The 17,761-nt window shown below is 40.7% G+C and overlaps 1 protein-coding gene across 2 annotated transcripts in view; it reads left to right on the forward strand.

Moving 5' to 3' along the window:
* Nucleotides 1-17,761, forward strand: part of csmd2 (CUB and Sushi multiple domains 2) — a 270,938-nt gene that overhangs the window by 168,855 nt on the left and 84,322 nt on the right. For both annotated transcript variants that reach the window (XM_084918556.1, XM_084918557.1), the window contains 5 exons: nt 5,035-5,161; nt 12,902-13,104; nt 13,293-13,484; nt 14,921-15,059; nt 15,265-15,452. In XM_084918556.1, the coding sequence (XP_084774682.1) occupies nt 5,035-5,161; nt 12,902-13,104; nt 13,293-13,484; nt 14,921-15,059; nt 15,265-15,452 (849 nt within the window). The remainder of the gene's footprint in view (nt 1-5,034; nt 5,162-12,901; nt 13,105-13,292; nt 13,485-14,920; nt 15,060-15,264; nt 15,453-17,761) is intronic.

The raw sequence follows: 17,761 nt of genomic DNA on the forward strand, positions 1-17,761 counted from the left end.
ACTCGCTGGTTAAATGGTAAATGGACTGTTTCTTAAATAGCACTTTCTTACTCGAGCACTCAAAGTGCTTTATACAACATGCCTCATTCACACATGCACAAGCACATTTTTTCTACGTCTGAGTTCTTTCTATCTAGCATATACACTCCAGTCAATACAGTAAAAGTGACTTCAAGTTTAATATTTTGGAAAAGGATACTTTGACATGCAGACTGGAGCAACCGGGGATCAAATCAACAACCTTTCGATCAGCGGGTGACCTACTGTACCTCGTGAGCCAAAGCCACCCCTGAAGCCACGTTAGTTTAGCAACCAAGATTACTTGGTAAACTTTAGGAAAATATTGTGATTTGTATTAAAATACTTCCAACTCAGTCCTAATGTTGTTAGGGGCCATCATAGCTGTATCTCAGCATCAGTGGTCTGTGAGATTTTGGGGGAATTTCAGGGATGTAAACAAGTTATTTGAGCAATAAGAAGTAAAAAAAAAAAGCTATTTAAACAATGACAGACATGATTGAGTGATCTGGAGTGAACAAACTAAAACTGTCTCAGAAATGTGGTGAAGTGGACCTATAATGCCGTATAATATAAATATATATATATGTTTCCATATTCAAGTGTAGTGTGTAAGAGCATGACATGTTGCGTAGTATCACATACTTTTACATCAGTCTATGGTATCATGTCTTTCATCAGTGTGTAATTCCCTTTTCTTCCATTGCTATTTGTTACAATATATTGTATTAAAATCAGGCAAAGATTTCCGGTTAAAGTAGCATTATGTGTTGCATCCTCATATATTACAGCATTTATCTGTGTTTTCTTTATAGTTTGCACGGCTAATCCAAGCCGGCTTCAGTTTTTTAGCTGATGTATGACCTAGTTCCTCTTCCTAATAACAATGTGAATATACCAGTTTGGAAAAAAAGCTCTGTGGTTTGTTTTAGCGCTGCTATTCTGGGGCATCCATTTGGTTGCTTTCCCAGCAATTCAGTGCATTATCTCATCCAAAATGACTGTGCTCAATTTTTTCTTTTTATATTCATATTGCATCATGATTGCAAATTCCCCCTTTCACTCCGTTTTTTTTTTTCTAAAAAAAGACACTATATCAGCAGCAACCCTGAGCCCAGGAAGCAAGGTTTTAACCCCCCCGTCTGTACTCTGAAGACTTTCAAAATGTGTTTGATGGAGATAATTTCATGAAAGTTTAGCGGAAGATAGACCCCTCTATTTTATTTTCAGAGTTCATCTACAAGTCACCTGTCACTTATTGCCAGCCACCGCAGACACTGTATGCATATATTCTGGCACACAGACATATAGATATATATATAGTATCATGCTAACCCACCCAGAGCCATTTTTTGGACATTGTCAGGAAGAAAACCAGGGAGACAGGCGTTCTTTGACATCAGCCAAGGTGATTAGAATAGTGTTGCTCTGCTCCCTTTCTGAACCAAACTGACAGGTAATTTCATGTCTGGATATAAACAACATTCGCCAAACTGTATTTCCCCGAACACGTTTGTCCTCCCGATGCTCCTTTCACTGCAGATGATAGCTTAACATCCGGAGTGAATTTAGGAGCAGATGAGGGACTGTTTCTGCTTGTAATGGCGGGATTATTTTCTCGTGAGGACACACCGAGCACAGATGGGAAGGGTATAGCGGGAAGGGCCAGGAAGGAGAACGGAGTTTAAAAAAAGGGGGGGAGAGTCTGGTGTATACTGAAAGTCACAGAAGAAGAAATTTGCAAGGTTGAATCTCACACAGAAGCTCCGATGTGGACACCGGGATGTTATTATTGTTATGTTCGGGTATGTGTGCACATCTAATGTCATTTAAAAAATGATAACCCACTATACAGAAAACGAGAGAGAGAGAAATTCCATATTTGCAAAGCAGCAACATGACTTCATGGGTTTCATTTGGGATCATACTGAAAAAGCATTCTGGGGAAAAAAAGGAAAAAAATAAAACCACTAAGACTGAGACAAAAGGAAGAGACGCTGAGCTGAACTTTGATGAATGTGGAGGCAGAGATTGAAGGGGTAGAGTGGTTCGGGGAGTTATACTGCTATGGCAGCATTGAGCGGTAGTTTCTTAGGTCATAAGGCAAGAAGAAAGCGATGGCTTTGTCTTACTGTGATAGATCACTGCCTTTTCAATCCACGAAACAGCAAGTTTTCTTCAGCACAAAAAAAGAATAAGGGGTAGGAAAAGCTTGAAAATAGACTGAAAGCCTCAGCAGGAGTGTGAAGAATGATATGTTCATATTTTTATTTTTTGGGTAAATGGCCTGTATTTGTATAGCGCTTTGCTTAGTCCCTATGGACCCCAAAGCGCTTTACACTACATTCAGTCATCCACACACTGGTGATGGCAAGCTACATTGTAGCCACAGCCACCCTGGGGCGCACTGACAGAGGCGAGGCTGCCGGACACTGGCGCCACCAGGCTATCTGACTACCACCAGTAGGCAATGGGTGAAGTGTCTTGCCCAAGGACACAACGACCGAGACTGACGGAGCCGAGGCTCGAACCGTCAACCTTCCGATTACAAGACGAACTGCCAACTCTTGAGCCACATCGCCCCATATCTTAATGTTTTTAAGAAACGTTTAACTATGGTGATCGTTGTTACTTAAATGTACACCAGTCAGGGATAACATTATGACCACCTGCCTAATATTATGCTGGTCCCCGTTTTGCTGCTATAACAGCCATCACATGTTGAGACATGGACTCCACTAGACCCGTGAAGGTGTGCTGTGGTATCTGGTACCTAGTTGTGAGATGTTGCCTCCATGGATCGGACCTGTTTGTCAAAGAAACATCCACATTGATGGCTCGACCCAAGGTTTCCCAGCAGAACATTGCGCAAAGCATCACACTGCCTCCGCCAGCTAGTACACCCTGGTGTTTTCCAGGTAAACGACGCACATGCACCCAGTTAGCCTCATGATGCAAAAGAAAACAGAATTTGTCAGACTAGGCCAAGTTCTTCTATTACTCCGTGGTCCAATTCTGATGCTCACATACTCATTGTTGGGGCTTTTTCAGTGCACAGCGGTCAGCATGAGCACCCAGATTGGTCTGCAGCTATGCAGCCCCAAACAAACTGCGATGCTCTGTGTCTATTTTGGCACCTTTCTATCAGAACCAGCATGAACTTTTTCAGTAGTTCGAGCTACAGTAGCTCATTCATTGAATCGGACCATGCAGGCCATCACTCAGCATTAGTTTACCACTGTTACTTTTGATAGATAGTGCACCGCAGACCAGAAACACCCCAGAACAGCTGCAGTGTTGGAGATGCTCTGACCCAGTCATCCGGCTATCACAATTTGGTCAAACTCGCTCAAATTGCTGTGCCTGCCCATTTTCCTCGTTTCTAATACATCAACTATCAAGAAAAACTTTTCATTTGCTCCCTGATATATCCCATGATATATGGAATATTTGGAGATAAAGTATCTGAATTTCAGGAGCGGGACCACACCTCCAAGCATACTCTCTCCGGTTCTTATCTATATATGATCCCCCAGTTCTACAAGCTGTTCGTCCTTGTTTTCATGCCCCACTCTCTCGCCCGTTTTCAATTCTTTCACTTCTATTTAGTACATGGGGATCTGCCAGACTCGGGAGCCGCCACCAGTCCTCTTCGAGGGCTTCCCCAAACTGCAGCTCAATTCATGTTTAAGCCATTCACCTTTATCTACTAAAATGCTGTCAAACCTAAAGTGAGGATGTGGGCCATTATGTTATGCCTGTTTGGTGTATAATGTACTGTATAAGGAGGTTTGAAAGACAGAAATATATTTGTTTGCATTTAGAAGAAATAACATATTTGCAGCATAAAAGGTAACAAAGTATTTTTGTCTGTTTGTGGAGAAATCACAGCTTCTCCCTCTCTGATGGTCAGTTTGTAAAGTACTACAATCTTATGTTAATTTAAGTGCTCCTGCAGTCAGTCCCCTTTTTCCCCTTCCTATTCTCTGTTTTTCTCCCTGCGTGTCTGTGTTTAGTTGCTGTATTGAAGTACAAGGCCTACTTGTCACTGATGGATTTCACAGACCATCATCACCATCATCATCAGTATGATTTCCAGACCTCAATTTTCCTTCTGTTTGAAGGATCCATTTTTCTCTCAGGGGAAGGAAAAGAAACACGAGCCACTTTTAACATCTTCTTGTCAGTTAGAGTGGCCTCACAAAACGGGAACAAAAAAACACTTAAAATCTGATGTTAAACATTTTTTCTCTTCTTTTTTTTTCATTCAGAGTAATTTGTGGTAATTGAAGGAAGGGCTGAAAATTGCTTTTCAGTCATAGTATTTCTGAAAGCACTTTATTACTTAAGTTACTGGAAAAGAACCCGATTTTGTTCCCCTTTTTCTTGACAGATTGTTTTGGCGCTCTGATTTTTGCTTTGCTGTTTCCCAGAATGTGTTTTTGTGTTGACAATTTTCTAGAGACTGAGTTTATGTTGGTTATGTTTTGTGAACTGTGATATGATACTAGAGAGATCATACTGACTGCAGCCACTAGTACTAAACACACACTCATAACAATGGCACTCGTTTGATGAGCAAGTCATTCACAGCCTATCATGTTGCGCACCTATACTTTTGTTTGACACTCTTCACAATTCCTTAAAAGTGGCAGTGAACTGGAGTCTGATGAATTGAATATTGTGTTGTTCAGTCAACAATTCCATCAGCTTTCAAAGATGAGATCACGGTTAAGATGGTGAATTGCCTTTGCTGAGCCAAAGAGACACAGAGTGTATTAACTTGGCCGCTCTCCCTCCTATCATTCAAATTTCAAACTACATGATGGAGTCTGTCACATTGGAGGATTTGACTGCTATATCAATAATTAATAATGATGAGAGGGAAGCGATGAGCTGTACTTTACTGGAAGTGCGGTAATGCAACTTTTGGTCTGTTAAGTATGCTAACCTTTGTTGTAGCAATCATTATTAACTTCTTTTATTCCCCCTCGCTGCTTTCACTCTACTTTTCAGCCGAGTGTGGTGGCACCATCAAAATCGAGCCTTCCGGTCGTATCCTCTCTCCGGGCTACCCGGCACCATACGAGCACAACCTGCACTGCATGTGGACCATCGAGGCGGCCCCAGGAAGCACTATAAGGTCTGAACAACAGTCCTTGGTTTCTTTTTTTTTTTTTTTTTTTTTTTTTGCTCCCCGTCTAGTTTTCTGATTACATTGTTTTTTACAGGCTTTCGTTCAATCTACCACCTTTCAATATACTTCCAATTTAGCCCACCCCCCTTTTGCAGTGGTATTCATCACTTTCACAGGCTGCTGTGTAATCAATCTTCAGTGAGCTACTGTTGGCCAACAGCTGAGTTACAACTGGTTGAAAGGAAATGCCTCCTCTGAGTCTAAAGATGTCAGACTACAAAAAAAGAAAGTCAAGCGCTCTGAGTTTTTGAGAGATCTTGCAGGTTGTATTGGTTTTGATACATTCCTTGTTTGATACTTTTGCACTTTTGATCAATAGAAACTTACGTTTGTATTCAGTATTTTCATCGTTTCACCCCCTGGTGTTGTCAGTCTGTTAATGAAACTGTTTGCTCTTCTTTACCTCGCCTCACCTCATCTTACCTCCATAATTCAATACGTAGCCATTACTCTTGCCCTCGGAGGAAGGAAAAACACCTTCAGGCTTCTGTGTGTTTGTTTAATCACTCAGTTTGTGTTCTTATAAATGTAAGATTGCGCAAGAGTTTACTGAGTTCTTTTGAGCCTGCAGTGTCACAACAAAACATTTTACACATGATGAAGTCATTAGGATGTTAAAGCCATGGTCATGGTAAAAACAAAGTGCATTCTCTTTAAATTCTAAGGTTTTATATCTCAGGGTAAAAAAATAATCTGGTCCTTACCAAGTCTTAAAATTGTATATACACATATATATATGTATATGTGTATATATATATGTGTGTGTATATTATATACATACATACAATGGTATAGATATATAGCTATAGATATAGATATATAGAATGCTATAGAAATGCATCATTTATTCAGAATAGTACTGGATAACTGGATCAGTGTGCTGTGATGGAGCATCAATTAAATCTGATAAAATAATTGTGTAAGCCTCATGGCACAGTGTACCTCAGCCTCTGGGAGAATCCCCTAAATCCATAGGTACACAATAAAAAGGTTCAAGTGGGAGATCTATGATCTCTTATCACTAATTGGATTAACTTCCACTACAAGATCTCATACTCATCCTAATAATGTATATCATGCCTAATGCATGTTTATATATGCACTACACTGTTATTTGATGTGTGCCTCTGTATTCCAGTATACTTGAACTGAAATAAATCATAACTGATGAGGAGTAATATCTAGTCACAAATATAGACAACAACACTCACCCAAACACAACAGCAGAGGTTTTGCCATAGTGTTAATCCTTTTAATGCGTCACTTTTAATCGTGCCACTCTTCCTTGTTTCAGGACTTCTGTGTTTTTGTTTGGTTAGTGTCTGATTCATATCTATTTTCCATCCCAAACAATGCAAACATGTCTTTAAAAAGACATGTACGGCATGTCGTCATCGTAGATTTGTGTATGTGTGAATGCCGCTGCATATCTTGAACATCTGACATTCCCAGGTCCCTCATGATTGCTAGTTTAGGTTCATTAGTGTCGTCCCTTCCTCTGGCTCCCTGGCATTCCTCTAGAAGGTATGCTCCGGCTCATGTCTTTGATCCTACGCATGAAATTCATTATTGAGAGGAATTTGCAATGCATTAGCCCAGGGATTCCTTGTGTATCAAGTGGTGTAGCTGAAGGTAGCACACTAATCAAACTGTACTGAGTATGTGTGAGAGACCAGAAGTTATGCTGAGTGACCGCTTACATATATAAAGCCTAGAGACAGGGTTACCTGGGGACATTGATGGAATTAAAATATAGGTAGGAGGCAAAGAGTGGAATATAGGCATGAAGAGATAATAACAAGATCAAAATGAACTGCGATGATAAGGGAGGCAATGAGCCATTTTACTGAGGTAACATTCAGTGGTTACTGCTGCAGACCACATAGTAAACTTAACAATGAAGCTGTAAATGTTCATCTTAAACACAGTGTTCAGTAAGAAAACATATACTCTAATTTGGTCACTTATAACATGATTGGATTTATGATATTGAACTTGGTTTTAACTGTTTGCAAGGCATCAGTGCTATAATTGGAATAAAGGATAAATCTGAGAAGAAACTAAATGTGGTCAGCCTCATCCCACTGCATCAAATATTGCAGTTCTGTCAATTCAGTTGAATTCAGTCTTATTTACAGCATCAAATCACAACAACGGTCACCTCTAGGCACTTTGTATTATTAAAGACCCTACAATAATACAGAAAAAAACAACAATCAGGCAAGCTGCTATGAGCAAGCATTTGGTGACAGTGGGGAGGAAAAACTCCCTTTTAACGGGAAGAATCTTCCGACATACTCAGACTCGGAGAAGGGCAGCCATCTGTCGTTTCCAGTTGGGGTGATGCGAGGAAGACAGGACAAAAGATATGTTGTGGAGGAGAGCCAGAGATTAGTAATAACTCATGATTAAATGCAGAGTGGTGTATACACATAAAGAGTGAAAAGTGGTGAAAAAAGAAGAAACAGTCAATCATGGCAAACCCCCAGCAGTCGATGCCTATTGCAACATAACTAAGAGAAGGTTCAGTCTCACCTTATCCAGCCCTAACTATAAGCTTTATCAAAAAGGAAAGTTTGAAGCCTAATCTTAAAAGTAGGGGTGTCCTAACCTTTACACAGAAGAGGGTCTGAAAGGTCTGTCTCCTAATTTTAAATATCCGAGGAACCACAAGGAAGCCTGCAGTCTGACAGCAAAGTGCTCTGTGTGGGTGACATGGTACTATGAGGTCTTTAAGATAAGATTGGGCCTGATTTCACAACATGTATGTGAGAAGAAGGATTTGGCGTCAGTGATAACACAAGCTATTATTTGGTGTTGGTGCACCAACCTCTGCACTACTGGAGACAAAAAGATAAGTCTTCTTATTCAATAATGCTCTTTCACAGTGTAACCATGACACTTACCCACTTTACAAGCATCCATATGTGAGTTTAGAGTGACAAACCTGTCTCACCATTACCATAAACTCACCACATCAAGGCATCAATACCAAAGGACACTTTGCACTTGTCTATAAGATGCCAGAACGATGACGAAATGGGAATGATAAGAGGCTGGGTACCATGAGGTGGTTTTTTTTGGGGGGGGGGCGTCTTCAGCCTCTGCTTTTATCTCACTGATTCATTTTCCAATTTCTTTCACACCTTTTCCTGCCTAAGAATAATTGCAACCTTACTTTCTTCTGCATGATAGCACTGCTTACATGCTATTACATCATGTGCCTCACAGTAAATGAACTGGACAAAGATCGCGTGACCGCAGAGTTTTTCAGGTGTCCAGCCGGCGAAGAGATGCCGACCGTACTGTCTCGTTTGTTCCGTCTTTTTTAAAGCCTGCTGTATAAATGCGTCTCCATCCTGATGAATGATCCCACAGGGACAGTCCCACAGAGGCCACATTTACACTTATTGATGAGGTTAGCTTTCACTGTGACATTTGCTTTATACACACGCTCTCAATTAGTTTTAAAAAAGAGTTGCAGGAGTGTGTTCGCTCTACATCTCTTTTCTTTGTCATTCCCTTCACACCACACATATCCATACACATTCGCACATACTTACTTATTTATCATCTTCATGCACACATGCACCTACTCTGAAGACTCCCCACAGGACTTTTGATTGCAGCTAGACTGTTTTGTATTCATATGAGAGATTCTCGACACTCTCTATTTCTATCATATGAATACAAAATAGTTAAGGCAGAATCAAAAGAGACCTAAGAAATCTCTTCCATCCTTCTCTTCTCCATCTCGTCTCCTCGCGGCGATTCCTCTGACACTTGATTGAACCATTTTATCTTGCTAAGAGGGGACTGAGTGTAAAAGGAGACCCCTCACCGTAAACTTCAAAACATGGTTCCCTGTGATTCCACAAAACGATAACTGCACGCAGAGATCCAAATTTCCTTTTCCTTAGCGGGATATACTGTAATACCCACTTTTCTCAATATGTTGTTTCATTCATCTTTCTTGTACCTCACTCCCGCCCCAACCCGCGCAAAGTACTTGAGTTAAGTGGGGAGGCTTGCTTCCTAGTTGGAAAGTAACATTTGTCTTCCTGGTCCTGGTCCCTCTGAAAAAAAATAATCAGGGAATAGTCAAAGAAAAATGCCTGCCAGGACGATTGGTTCTTTAAAAGACGAGTACATTCTCAATGGTCTTGCACGTGTTCTTCTGAGAGCTCTAATGTCAGCATGTGTTCTTACAATCGTCCTGCAGGACTCTTACTCTCCTTCTGTATTCTAGATGTCACTCTCTTCGCATCCCTCACATGCGAGTGTTCATTCCCGACTCAGAAAAAAAGATGCGGTATTCAGATGCTCTATAAAAGAAACCAGTTATCCCGACATGCACCCCCACGTCCATCCTGTCAGTCCAACTGCTCATCCTTATATCCAGAGCTTCCTTTGCTTGCCATCAACTTCTTATTCTCCTGCTAGTATTCTCTTCTTCCAGCAACCCAGCAATGATTAACATTGATCTTGTGTTTGCTCCTTGTTTCATTACACCTCTCTCTTTCCACACACCATTCCTTCTTTTATTTAACACACACATCTGGAAATCGAGCACAATGCTATTACACAGCTTGGTTGACTTAAGGCTTGAGATTCTTCTACACGTGAGTCGGTCCAACACGTGACTTGTGCTTGATTCTGACATTCTGGATTAGGCAAATCCCCCACTCCCAAAAAACCCATTATGCTCAAGCACAAAATCAATATTGTCTCAGTACACACACACAAGAGCACACATTTATATGTCTAAACAAGAAGGCAGATGCCCATACATATATTTGAAAAAAAAATATTTTTTTGGTTTTATTCATTTATTCAATCTGGCAAATTCAGTGAAACATTTCAGCATCTCCTGTCTAAAGTATGGGGAGGTGGAGCGTAAGTGGATCATAGTACCTGAGGGTTTCATAACAGCATTTGCATAACAAGCATCTAACTGCCAGAGGCACGTACATGACCGGGATGGAGACCTTTGAACACAGTCTTTGTTTGCTTAAAGTGAAGGGAATAGTCAGCATGTGGAATATTAGCAGAGCAACACTCGAACTACTACAAATATAATGACGCTTGGGGTCATGTGAGAAATGCTTCAGTAGATCATCGCAATTGTGGCATGTGCAAAAGGTTTGCTTACTTACACCTGTGAGCCGTCAAGGAGAGTCGCTTTCTTCTGCTGCTGCACTTCAGAGTCAATTGTCCTGCTCAAGTGCTCTTCAGCAGGAGTTGATTTAAAAAAAAAAAAAAAGGTCACACTTACACCCACGTTTTGATTCAAACCACTGAAAGTTTGAGATCTGTTTCATCAGACTTCTGTTTGCAGTGGCAGCAGCCCAGAGGTCTTTTTTTCTTCTTTCTTTTTTTGTTGTTTTTGTTTATTAGAGTGGTACATTTAGGAGAAGAAACTCACAGTTTTCTAAGAGCCATGCCAACAATAAGTGTTTTTACCATTAGCAGACAGTGGTGTAAAAATAAGTGACATGTGCATCAGGATTTATAGCATTTTAATCCGAGAGTATTATATCACATTACCCACAAAGGCTCCAGTGTGCCTGATAAATGTAGCAGGTTTACGTCCGTGTGTTCGTATCTGTGTAAAAAGCATCAAAGCTTATGTAAGACTATGTAATGCTGCGTGTCCTTTAAAATAGCTATCGGTGTTCATTTATGTGAATATTTACTGGTCCGCCTGTCTGCACATGTTTGTTTTATGTGCACTTCTTTCACAAGCATAGCGACAGCACTTGTCAAGTAGGTTACGTACAGTATCCACACACACACACAGACACACACACGGCACATTGTGCGGGTAGCCTCTGGCTGCTGCTCACACATCAGACAGTATGGGAATCAGAGTCTGACACCAATTATGCAGAAACGGTGGGAACTTGTTGCTAAACCCGACATATCAGTGGGTTGCTGTTTCTCCTCTGCATCATCTATACCTCAAGGCTCTGTGTGGGTCTGTGTGTAAAGCCATGAGAATAGTAAAAGCACATGAAGTACCATGATCCCCAGCATTCACAGGATACTGGGAAACAGATTACCATTCAAGTCACAGATTTTTGTCTTTTTTTTCTTTAAAAAGTGAGCACTGGTAAAATTTATAGAAATTTAAAGCTCGCATAAGATTCTTCACAAAATAGAAATAGAAATATACACAGCTCTACAAATTGTTTTCTTTAAAACAAATGAACTTAAGTGCAGCGTAAGCATTATATTCCTATAACAGAATGCAGCTGTTTGCTTTGCATTAATGCTATAATTATTGAAACATGAGGGAAAGTGTCAGGAATTTGCCTCGGTCCAAAATGTTTGTTAGAGAATTAGCATAAAGTTGTTTTTTCTGGTGGATTTTCAAGTTAATTTCCCGCTAAAGTTTTGCACCACCATTTAGTATTTTCTGACATTTTTGCACCAATACAAAATCCACACACAAACAAACACAAACGGCACATGTGCGGGTAGCCTCTGGCCTGTGCACATCTGAGCTCTTATTGAAGGTGTATCGGTGAATTTGTACAAGTAGTGCGCTTGAAGCAACATTAGAGACTGTGTTTCTATTGCTGCAGCACATTAGAAGACAAATAAACTGTGCGATAAATGCTTTTATTCTGTGTCAGCACAACAGTTTAGCACATCCTCATTACTTTATAGTCACCTATTTTGAAGGCTTGCCAGACAGCAGTGTGTTTCAGAGAGAGAGAAGAAAAAATCAAAGCAACAATTTAAATGATCATAAATACACGTTTGAGTCTCTCTTGCAGGTTAAAGCTGCAAAGACTTTTGTATTGAGTGATAGTCAACAAATGCCGCCTGATCTAGCTTGCACTACTTTCTGCCCTTTTACTCCTCCACAGCTTGTCCAAAATCCAACGTACACGCAGTCACTGCGAACTATGCGTCATTATGAATCACGGCACAGTCGAGGCTACCGCACTTACAAACAGGCACACATGTACCGCACGCTATAGTGCTTTTCACATCCATCGGACCACCAGCTGGCTGACAGCTGTCTAAGCCAAAGTGAAGGGTAGATATTTTGACAGCATCAGCTTTCTGATGTCTAGACTGAAACTATTAAATGCTGTGGCAGATGTATCTGTTTGACTGACATTGTGGAACATCCCTTGAATGCTCTGGATCCGGCATCGGTGATTCACTTTAAAAAGTTATTTGTTTCCCTCGTTTACACTTGACCTTAACTGTGTTTTTGTCTTTCCTCTATTGTCATTGCCTCCTTTAATCACATTACCTGTTGTAATTTGATTCTTTAATATATACGGTTTGAGGTAATCCGTTTATTTCTCCTGGTTGTCTTCAGACGCATCATTGCATTTTAGAAAATGCGGACGTTATACCTGTTGCTTTATCACAGGGGTAATTTTTTCTTAATATGTATTGAAAAACAATTGTAGTCCTTTCTTGTCTTCCCTCCATCAGAAGGACATGTGGGTTGTAACATAATTAAATATTAAAAGACAGGAAGGATGGGGATGGAAGCTACATATAAGGGTTTTCTTCTTTTTTTTCAGAGGTGTTTTGTGTATTTTTTTTGTCTGAGGTTGCTTTCCATTAATTTCATCACAAAGACTCGTCCATCAACTGTCAGTGCCTCTGAAGTCTGTTTTTTTATTTATTTGTTTGGGTTTTTTTTTTTTTCTTTTTCAGTCTTCATTTCCTAGTTTTCCACACGGAAGAGGTCCATGATGTGCTTCGGATCTGGGATGGGCCCCAGGATGGAGGTGTCCTGCTGAGGGAGCTAAGTGGCTCAGTGCTGCCCCAAGACGTCCACAGCACCTTTAACACTATCAACCTGCAGTTCACCACAGACTTCTTCACCAGCAAACAAGGCTTCGCTCTTCAGTTTTCTGGTGAGAGAGAGAGAGGGGGGAAGGATGATAGGAAGTGATGGGAATGTTAAATGAACATGACTGGGTGGGACCAGTTTCAGCTCTCACACATTTCACTGCAGGAGATGACAATAATACCCTCTTTTCATCTTCTAATCGTGCACCATTAAATGCTCTTTCACTCACTGAGCCTTTCTTTGCTCTTTCAGTGTCTACTGCAACCTCCTGCAATGACCCAGGCATGCCTACTAATGGGACCCGCGGTGGCGACAGCAGGGAACCCGGAGACCATGTGGTGTTTCAGTGTGATCCGGGTTACATCCTGCAGGGGGCCAACAGGATCACCTGCACTGAAATCAATGGTCGCTTCTTCTGGCAGCCAGACCCTCCTACATGCACAGGTACTCTACAACATAACCCCATCCGTATTACGAAAGCCTGTATGGATGAGGATCACAGCTTTACTACTGCTGTGCAAGTGCTAAGACTGAGGCTCCTCGTATTTTATTATAGTCGTATTATTTCCTGCCGCCTGCCTAATACAGTCTACTGTATATCTCCTCTTACTGGCCTGACTTTTGTGGAACAGGTAGAGAATACAGATTCCTAACTCGATTACTTAACAGACTCCTTAAGTGAATCTTAAGTGGCAAACCTGATTGCCATGTTCCCTCGACATTTACTGAAGTCACTGCGGCAGACAGAGAGATCTGATTATCCTGTTCCTCAATAACAACACAGACCTCTCAGTCAGACCTACACTCTTTGTACAGTCTTTGTGTTAATATATTATCGCACGTGGTTCTCTGCTAAACAGTGTGAAGTCTTTAACAATAGCAATTAAGAGCTTGTGATTAGCTGCCTTATTTAATTAGCACTTGGCTTAATTAGATCATTTTTGGCGAACAATCGGACACTTCTGACACAGGTGAGAATGAGGTAAGAGAACATCTGTGTGCATTAGCTAGGTTTCAGTTAGATCAATCAACTGCTGCTCCAAGGGAAGCTGCACAGCACATAGAGTAGGAGCTGAGGTTCTTACAGCTATGTAGCTGTGTTGTTTTAGGGCAATTTTTGACCAGTAAGTTTTTCGTTTGTTTTTCAAATTGATTTTCATTATAAGTTGTCACTTTGATCGCTTGTGCAATGCATTAAAAAAATAAAAATTTAAAGGTAGCAGTTTGTCAGATTCCAAAGCTTAGGGACACTTGGTGATCAAACACAATCCCAACACTCACTGATTAGTATTTATTTTGAGAACAACAAACTCTTTTTGGCTATAATCAACCATCTGCACAATCGCAGGGAAAAAAACATTATATAGATCCAGGCTATCAAAGTCCAAAAGGCTTAAAGAAGATTTACTGTTGAGTTGTTTCCTGCAGTCTATTTTAACTACTTAATAGGACTTCTGTTTTATCCGTCTTCCAGCTTAAACATTGCATATTTTCCTCACTTATATAGACTCTTTTTGTTTGGCAGCATCATGTAGTTGTAATCTATATATAGTTTATTTGAGGTTCACTTGCAGTGTACACCATACAATTGTGTGTCCTCTGTTTTGATCATATTTGTTGTTTATTTATTTTTAACTGGGGTGATGGAGGCTCATACTAGAAATGTGTTGGTCTTACCCAACAATAAATGCTAGGAAGAACATTTATCACTGAGTTCTCAAATAAAATGAAACACACATCTATGCAATGAAAAATGAAAGATTCCAGCATCTTAAGATAAACTGAGATCAGCTCTGTTGTTTGATAGCAGTTCAGTTTCTGTCCAGTGCTGTTTACTCCTTGACTGCAGTGAACTGTAATGGATTTCTTCCTTGTCATAGCTCCATGTGGCGGGAACCTGACAGGTCCTAGTGGGCTGATTCTGTCTCCAGACTATCCTGAACCGTATCCTCACGGACGAGAGTGTGACTGGACAGTTACTGTCACACAGGACTATGTCATCTCTCTGACCTTCAACCAGTAAGCATTCAGTAGGGAAAAAAAGGAAAAAATGTCAACGCATATGTTTTGACTTTTCAACAGAGGGGGGGATTTATGCTTCAGTTGATCTTTTAACCTTTTCCACTTTTCGCATTTTATTTTCAAAGTCATCCTAGTAAAGCTATGTTACCTTACTAAGCAGCAGTTATGTGATTATATTTTTAATGTTATTCTCTTTAACCAGGTTCAGCTTGGAGCCAAGTTATGACTTCTTGCACATCTATGATGGACCGGACTCCCTCAGCCCCTTGTTGGGTAGCTTTTATGGCACAGATGTTCCCGATCGCATTGAGAGCAGCTCCAACACGCTCTTCTTGGCTTTCCGCAGCGACGCCTCTCTCAGCAGCAATGGATTTGTGCTGCAGTACACAGGTACATGTCTTTTCTTAAAGCAATGCAGTATTTGGTTAATTGGATAAAAAACAGTGACGCTGGGAGAAAGAGTTTTTTGTTTTTTTGCATTTCCATTAGAATTAAAGTGTTCATTTTGGCTTTTTTTTTTTCCACATCCAGCATCTTATAATTGTGAACAAAATAGCAGATTTCAAGACGGTTGCGCAGCTTTATCCCCCGAACAGCTCACATTTTAAAATTCTTCCTCTGGCACAGAGAGAGTGCATTTACCCTCTGCTGCTTATCGACCTTGCAGATTGTTTCTTTTTAACTTTCCCTTCAGTGTAGTCCAGAGCGGATACGATTACCAGTGTGAAAACATTCTCCAGTGAAAGAATGGGTTGTCTGCGCTGCAGCATCCTGATCGCAACCTCCCTGTTTCTGCTATGGCCTGATTGGGTGTCATTATTAACGTGCGCCTCCTAGCAGGAATTCTGAAAACAAACAACTGTCGGCTCGTGATCAGTGCAGCTGCACTAAGGGCCTCTGATAGATTGGAGCAAACAGCATTTTGTTGTCTCATGTCTAAGCACAGTTGACCGCAGCACATTGTTCAGGGGACCCAAACGTATCTGTTCACGAGTGGTCACAGAGGGCCACTTGGTTTAAGGATTGTGTTGCACATCTGTTTGTTCTGCATTTTTGTTTCAGCCTTGAAGCGGACTACCTCACTTCCTAGCAAATACACAGATGCTGAGGAAGCTGTAAATTAGACACAGCATCTATGTTAGGGGCTTTGCTTGAGAGAGCAGTGTTAAATCTTCCTAAGTCTCCCTACCTCAATTAGAGTTGTTTAAGGTATCAGACACTTAACCAATTCCACATTGACCCCAAAGCTTCCTGTTTCTTGGCTCGCGCTCAGATAGGATTTGATGTACAAGCAGTCGACTGATTTGAGAACTCTACCTGTTTATGCGCCGCAGCCCTACAACTCATTGGCAAACTGTCCTTAAATGAAGTGAGAAACAATGTTTCGGCAAGACAGCGTTACTTACCCTTAACTCACTCCCAGCAACATTCACTGCAGTGTGTGATATTGTTTGGCCAATCTGGTAGAGCAGATGGACCCAGTGTGTGGCTTCGAAAAACTCCCTCACCCCACTTCCAATTCTCCACACTAATGAACCATAACCAAATAATACATAAATTACCTCCTCGGTTTCAGACAAACAACATGGCACAAAAGCGCGTTTGGCTGCGAGTTCGGGTCTGGTTGGTGAGAAGACAGCACGTCGACGAGTTGGCCCGATCCGGCATTTGGTCAACCCGGCCCTGAAAATTGTATTACAAAATGCGCCCGAGGTGCTGTCAGCCTCTTCACTGAGCAGTCTTTATGTCTTTCTGTTTTCTTGTCTCAGGCATCCTTTGATTAGGTCTTTTACGCTTTTCACATTGGCTCTCCAGGGAAATATGTGGATTCAAAGACTTTCCATACCTGAGCCACATTTAAATGACACTCACAAGACACAGACAAGGACATTTACACACAAAAACATGCACATTATTTCTCTAATCCAACACCTTCATCAAATCTTGGGCTCTCTTCCAATTTACCACTAAATGTCTCCTTTAAAAACACAACAATAAAATGGAAAAAACAGACGATGCGTTTCTCACATCTTCACTCACATCTGTAAATAAGGGTCAAGGCTTGTTAGATCAGCTTATTTTATTGGGGTGACCAACCTTCTACAGACCAGCTTGTGCCAAGGGCCAGCCCTTTCCTAATGCCTACTATATCTATCACAGCTCTGCTGTCTCTTTTCATGTCCATCATTTTTACCCTTCAGCCCCAAAAGCTTGGGGTATTTTTGTCGAGGGTGAGGGCAGGGTGTCCTAGCTGACATCTTTCTTATCGTTGAAAGATGTTTTCACCACCAATATATATATTTCTTTTCATGACATATCAAAACAAGGTTCATGGCTAAATAACCCTTGTTTAGAACAGGTAGTGGCAGTCAGCAGACATACCTGGCCCTAGCACTCTGTGATATCATTAGTTCCCCAACTTTCAGCTTAGAAATTCAACATTTATTTACTGTGTGTCTAATTTTGTCATCAATGAATTAGAAATTTGATCTTATACACCATGTACTTCAAATCAAATCAAATTCAAATTCAAATTTTATTTGTCACATACACAGTACGATATGCAGTGAAATGCTTAGACAACTGCTCGTGACCTAAAGAAAAAAAAAAGGCTATGAATAAGATAGGAAATAAATATGAAAATTAAAAAGGGTAAATTTAACTAGGAAGGAACAAAATAAAATAAAATATAAAAATTA

The sequence above is a fragment of the Perissodus microlepis genome, chromosome 22, assembly GCF_051167445.1.
Source record: "Perissodus microlepis isolate ML-2025 ecotype Zambia chromosome 22, ASM5116744v1, whole genome shotgun sequence".
Lineage (NCBI taxonomy): Eukaryota > Metazoa > Chordata > Actinopteri > Cichliformes > Cichlidae > Perissodus > Perissodus microlepis.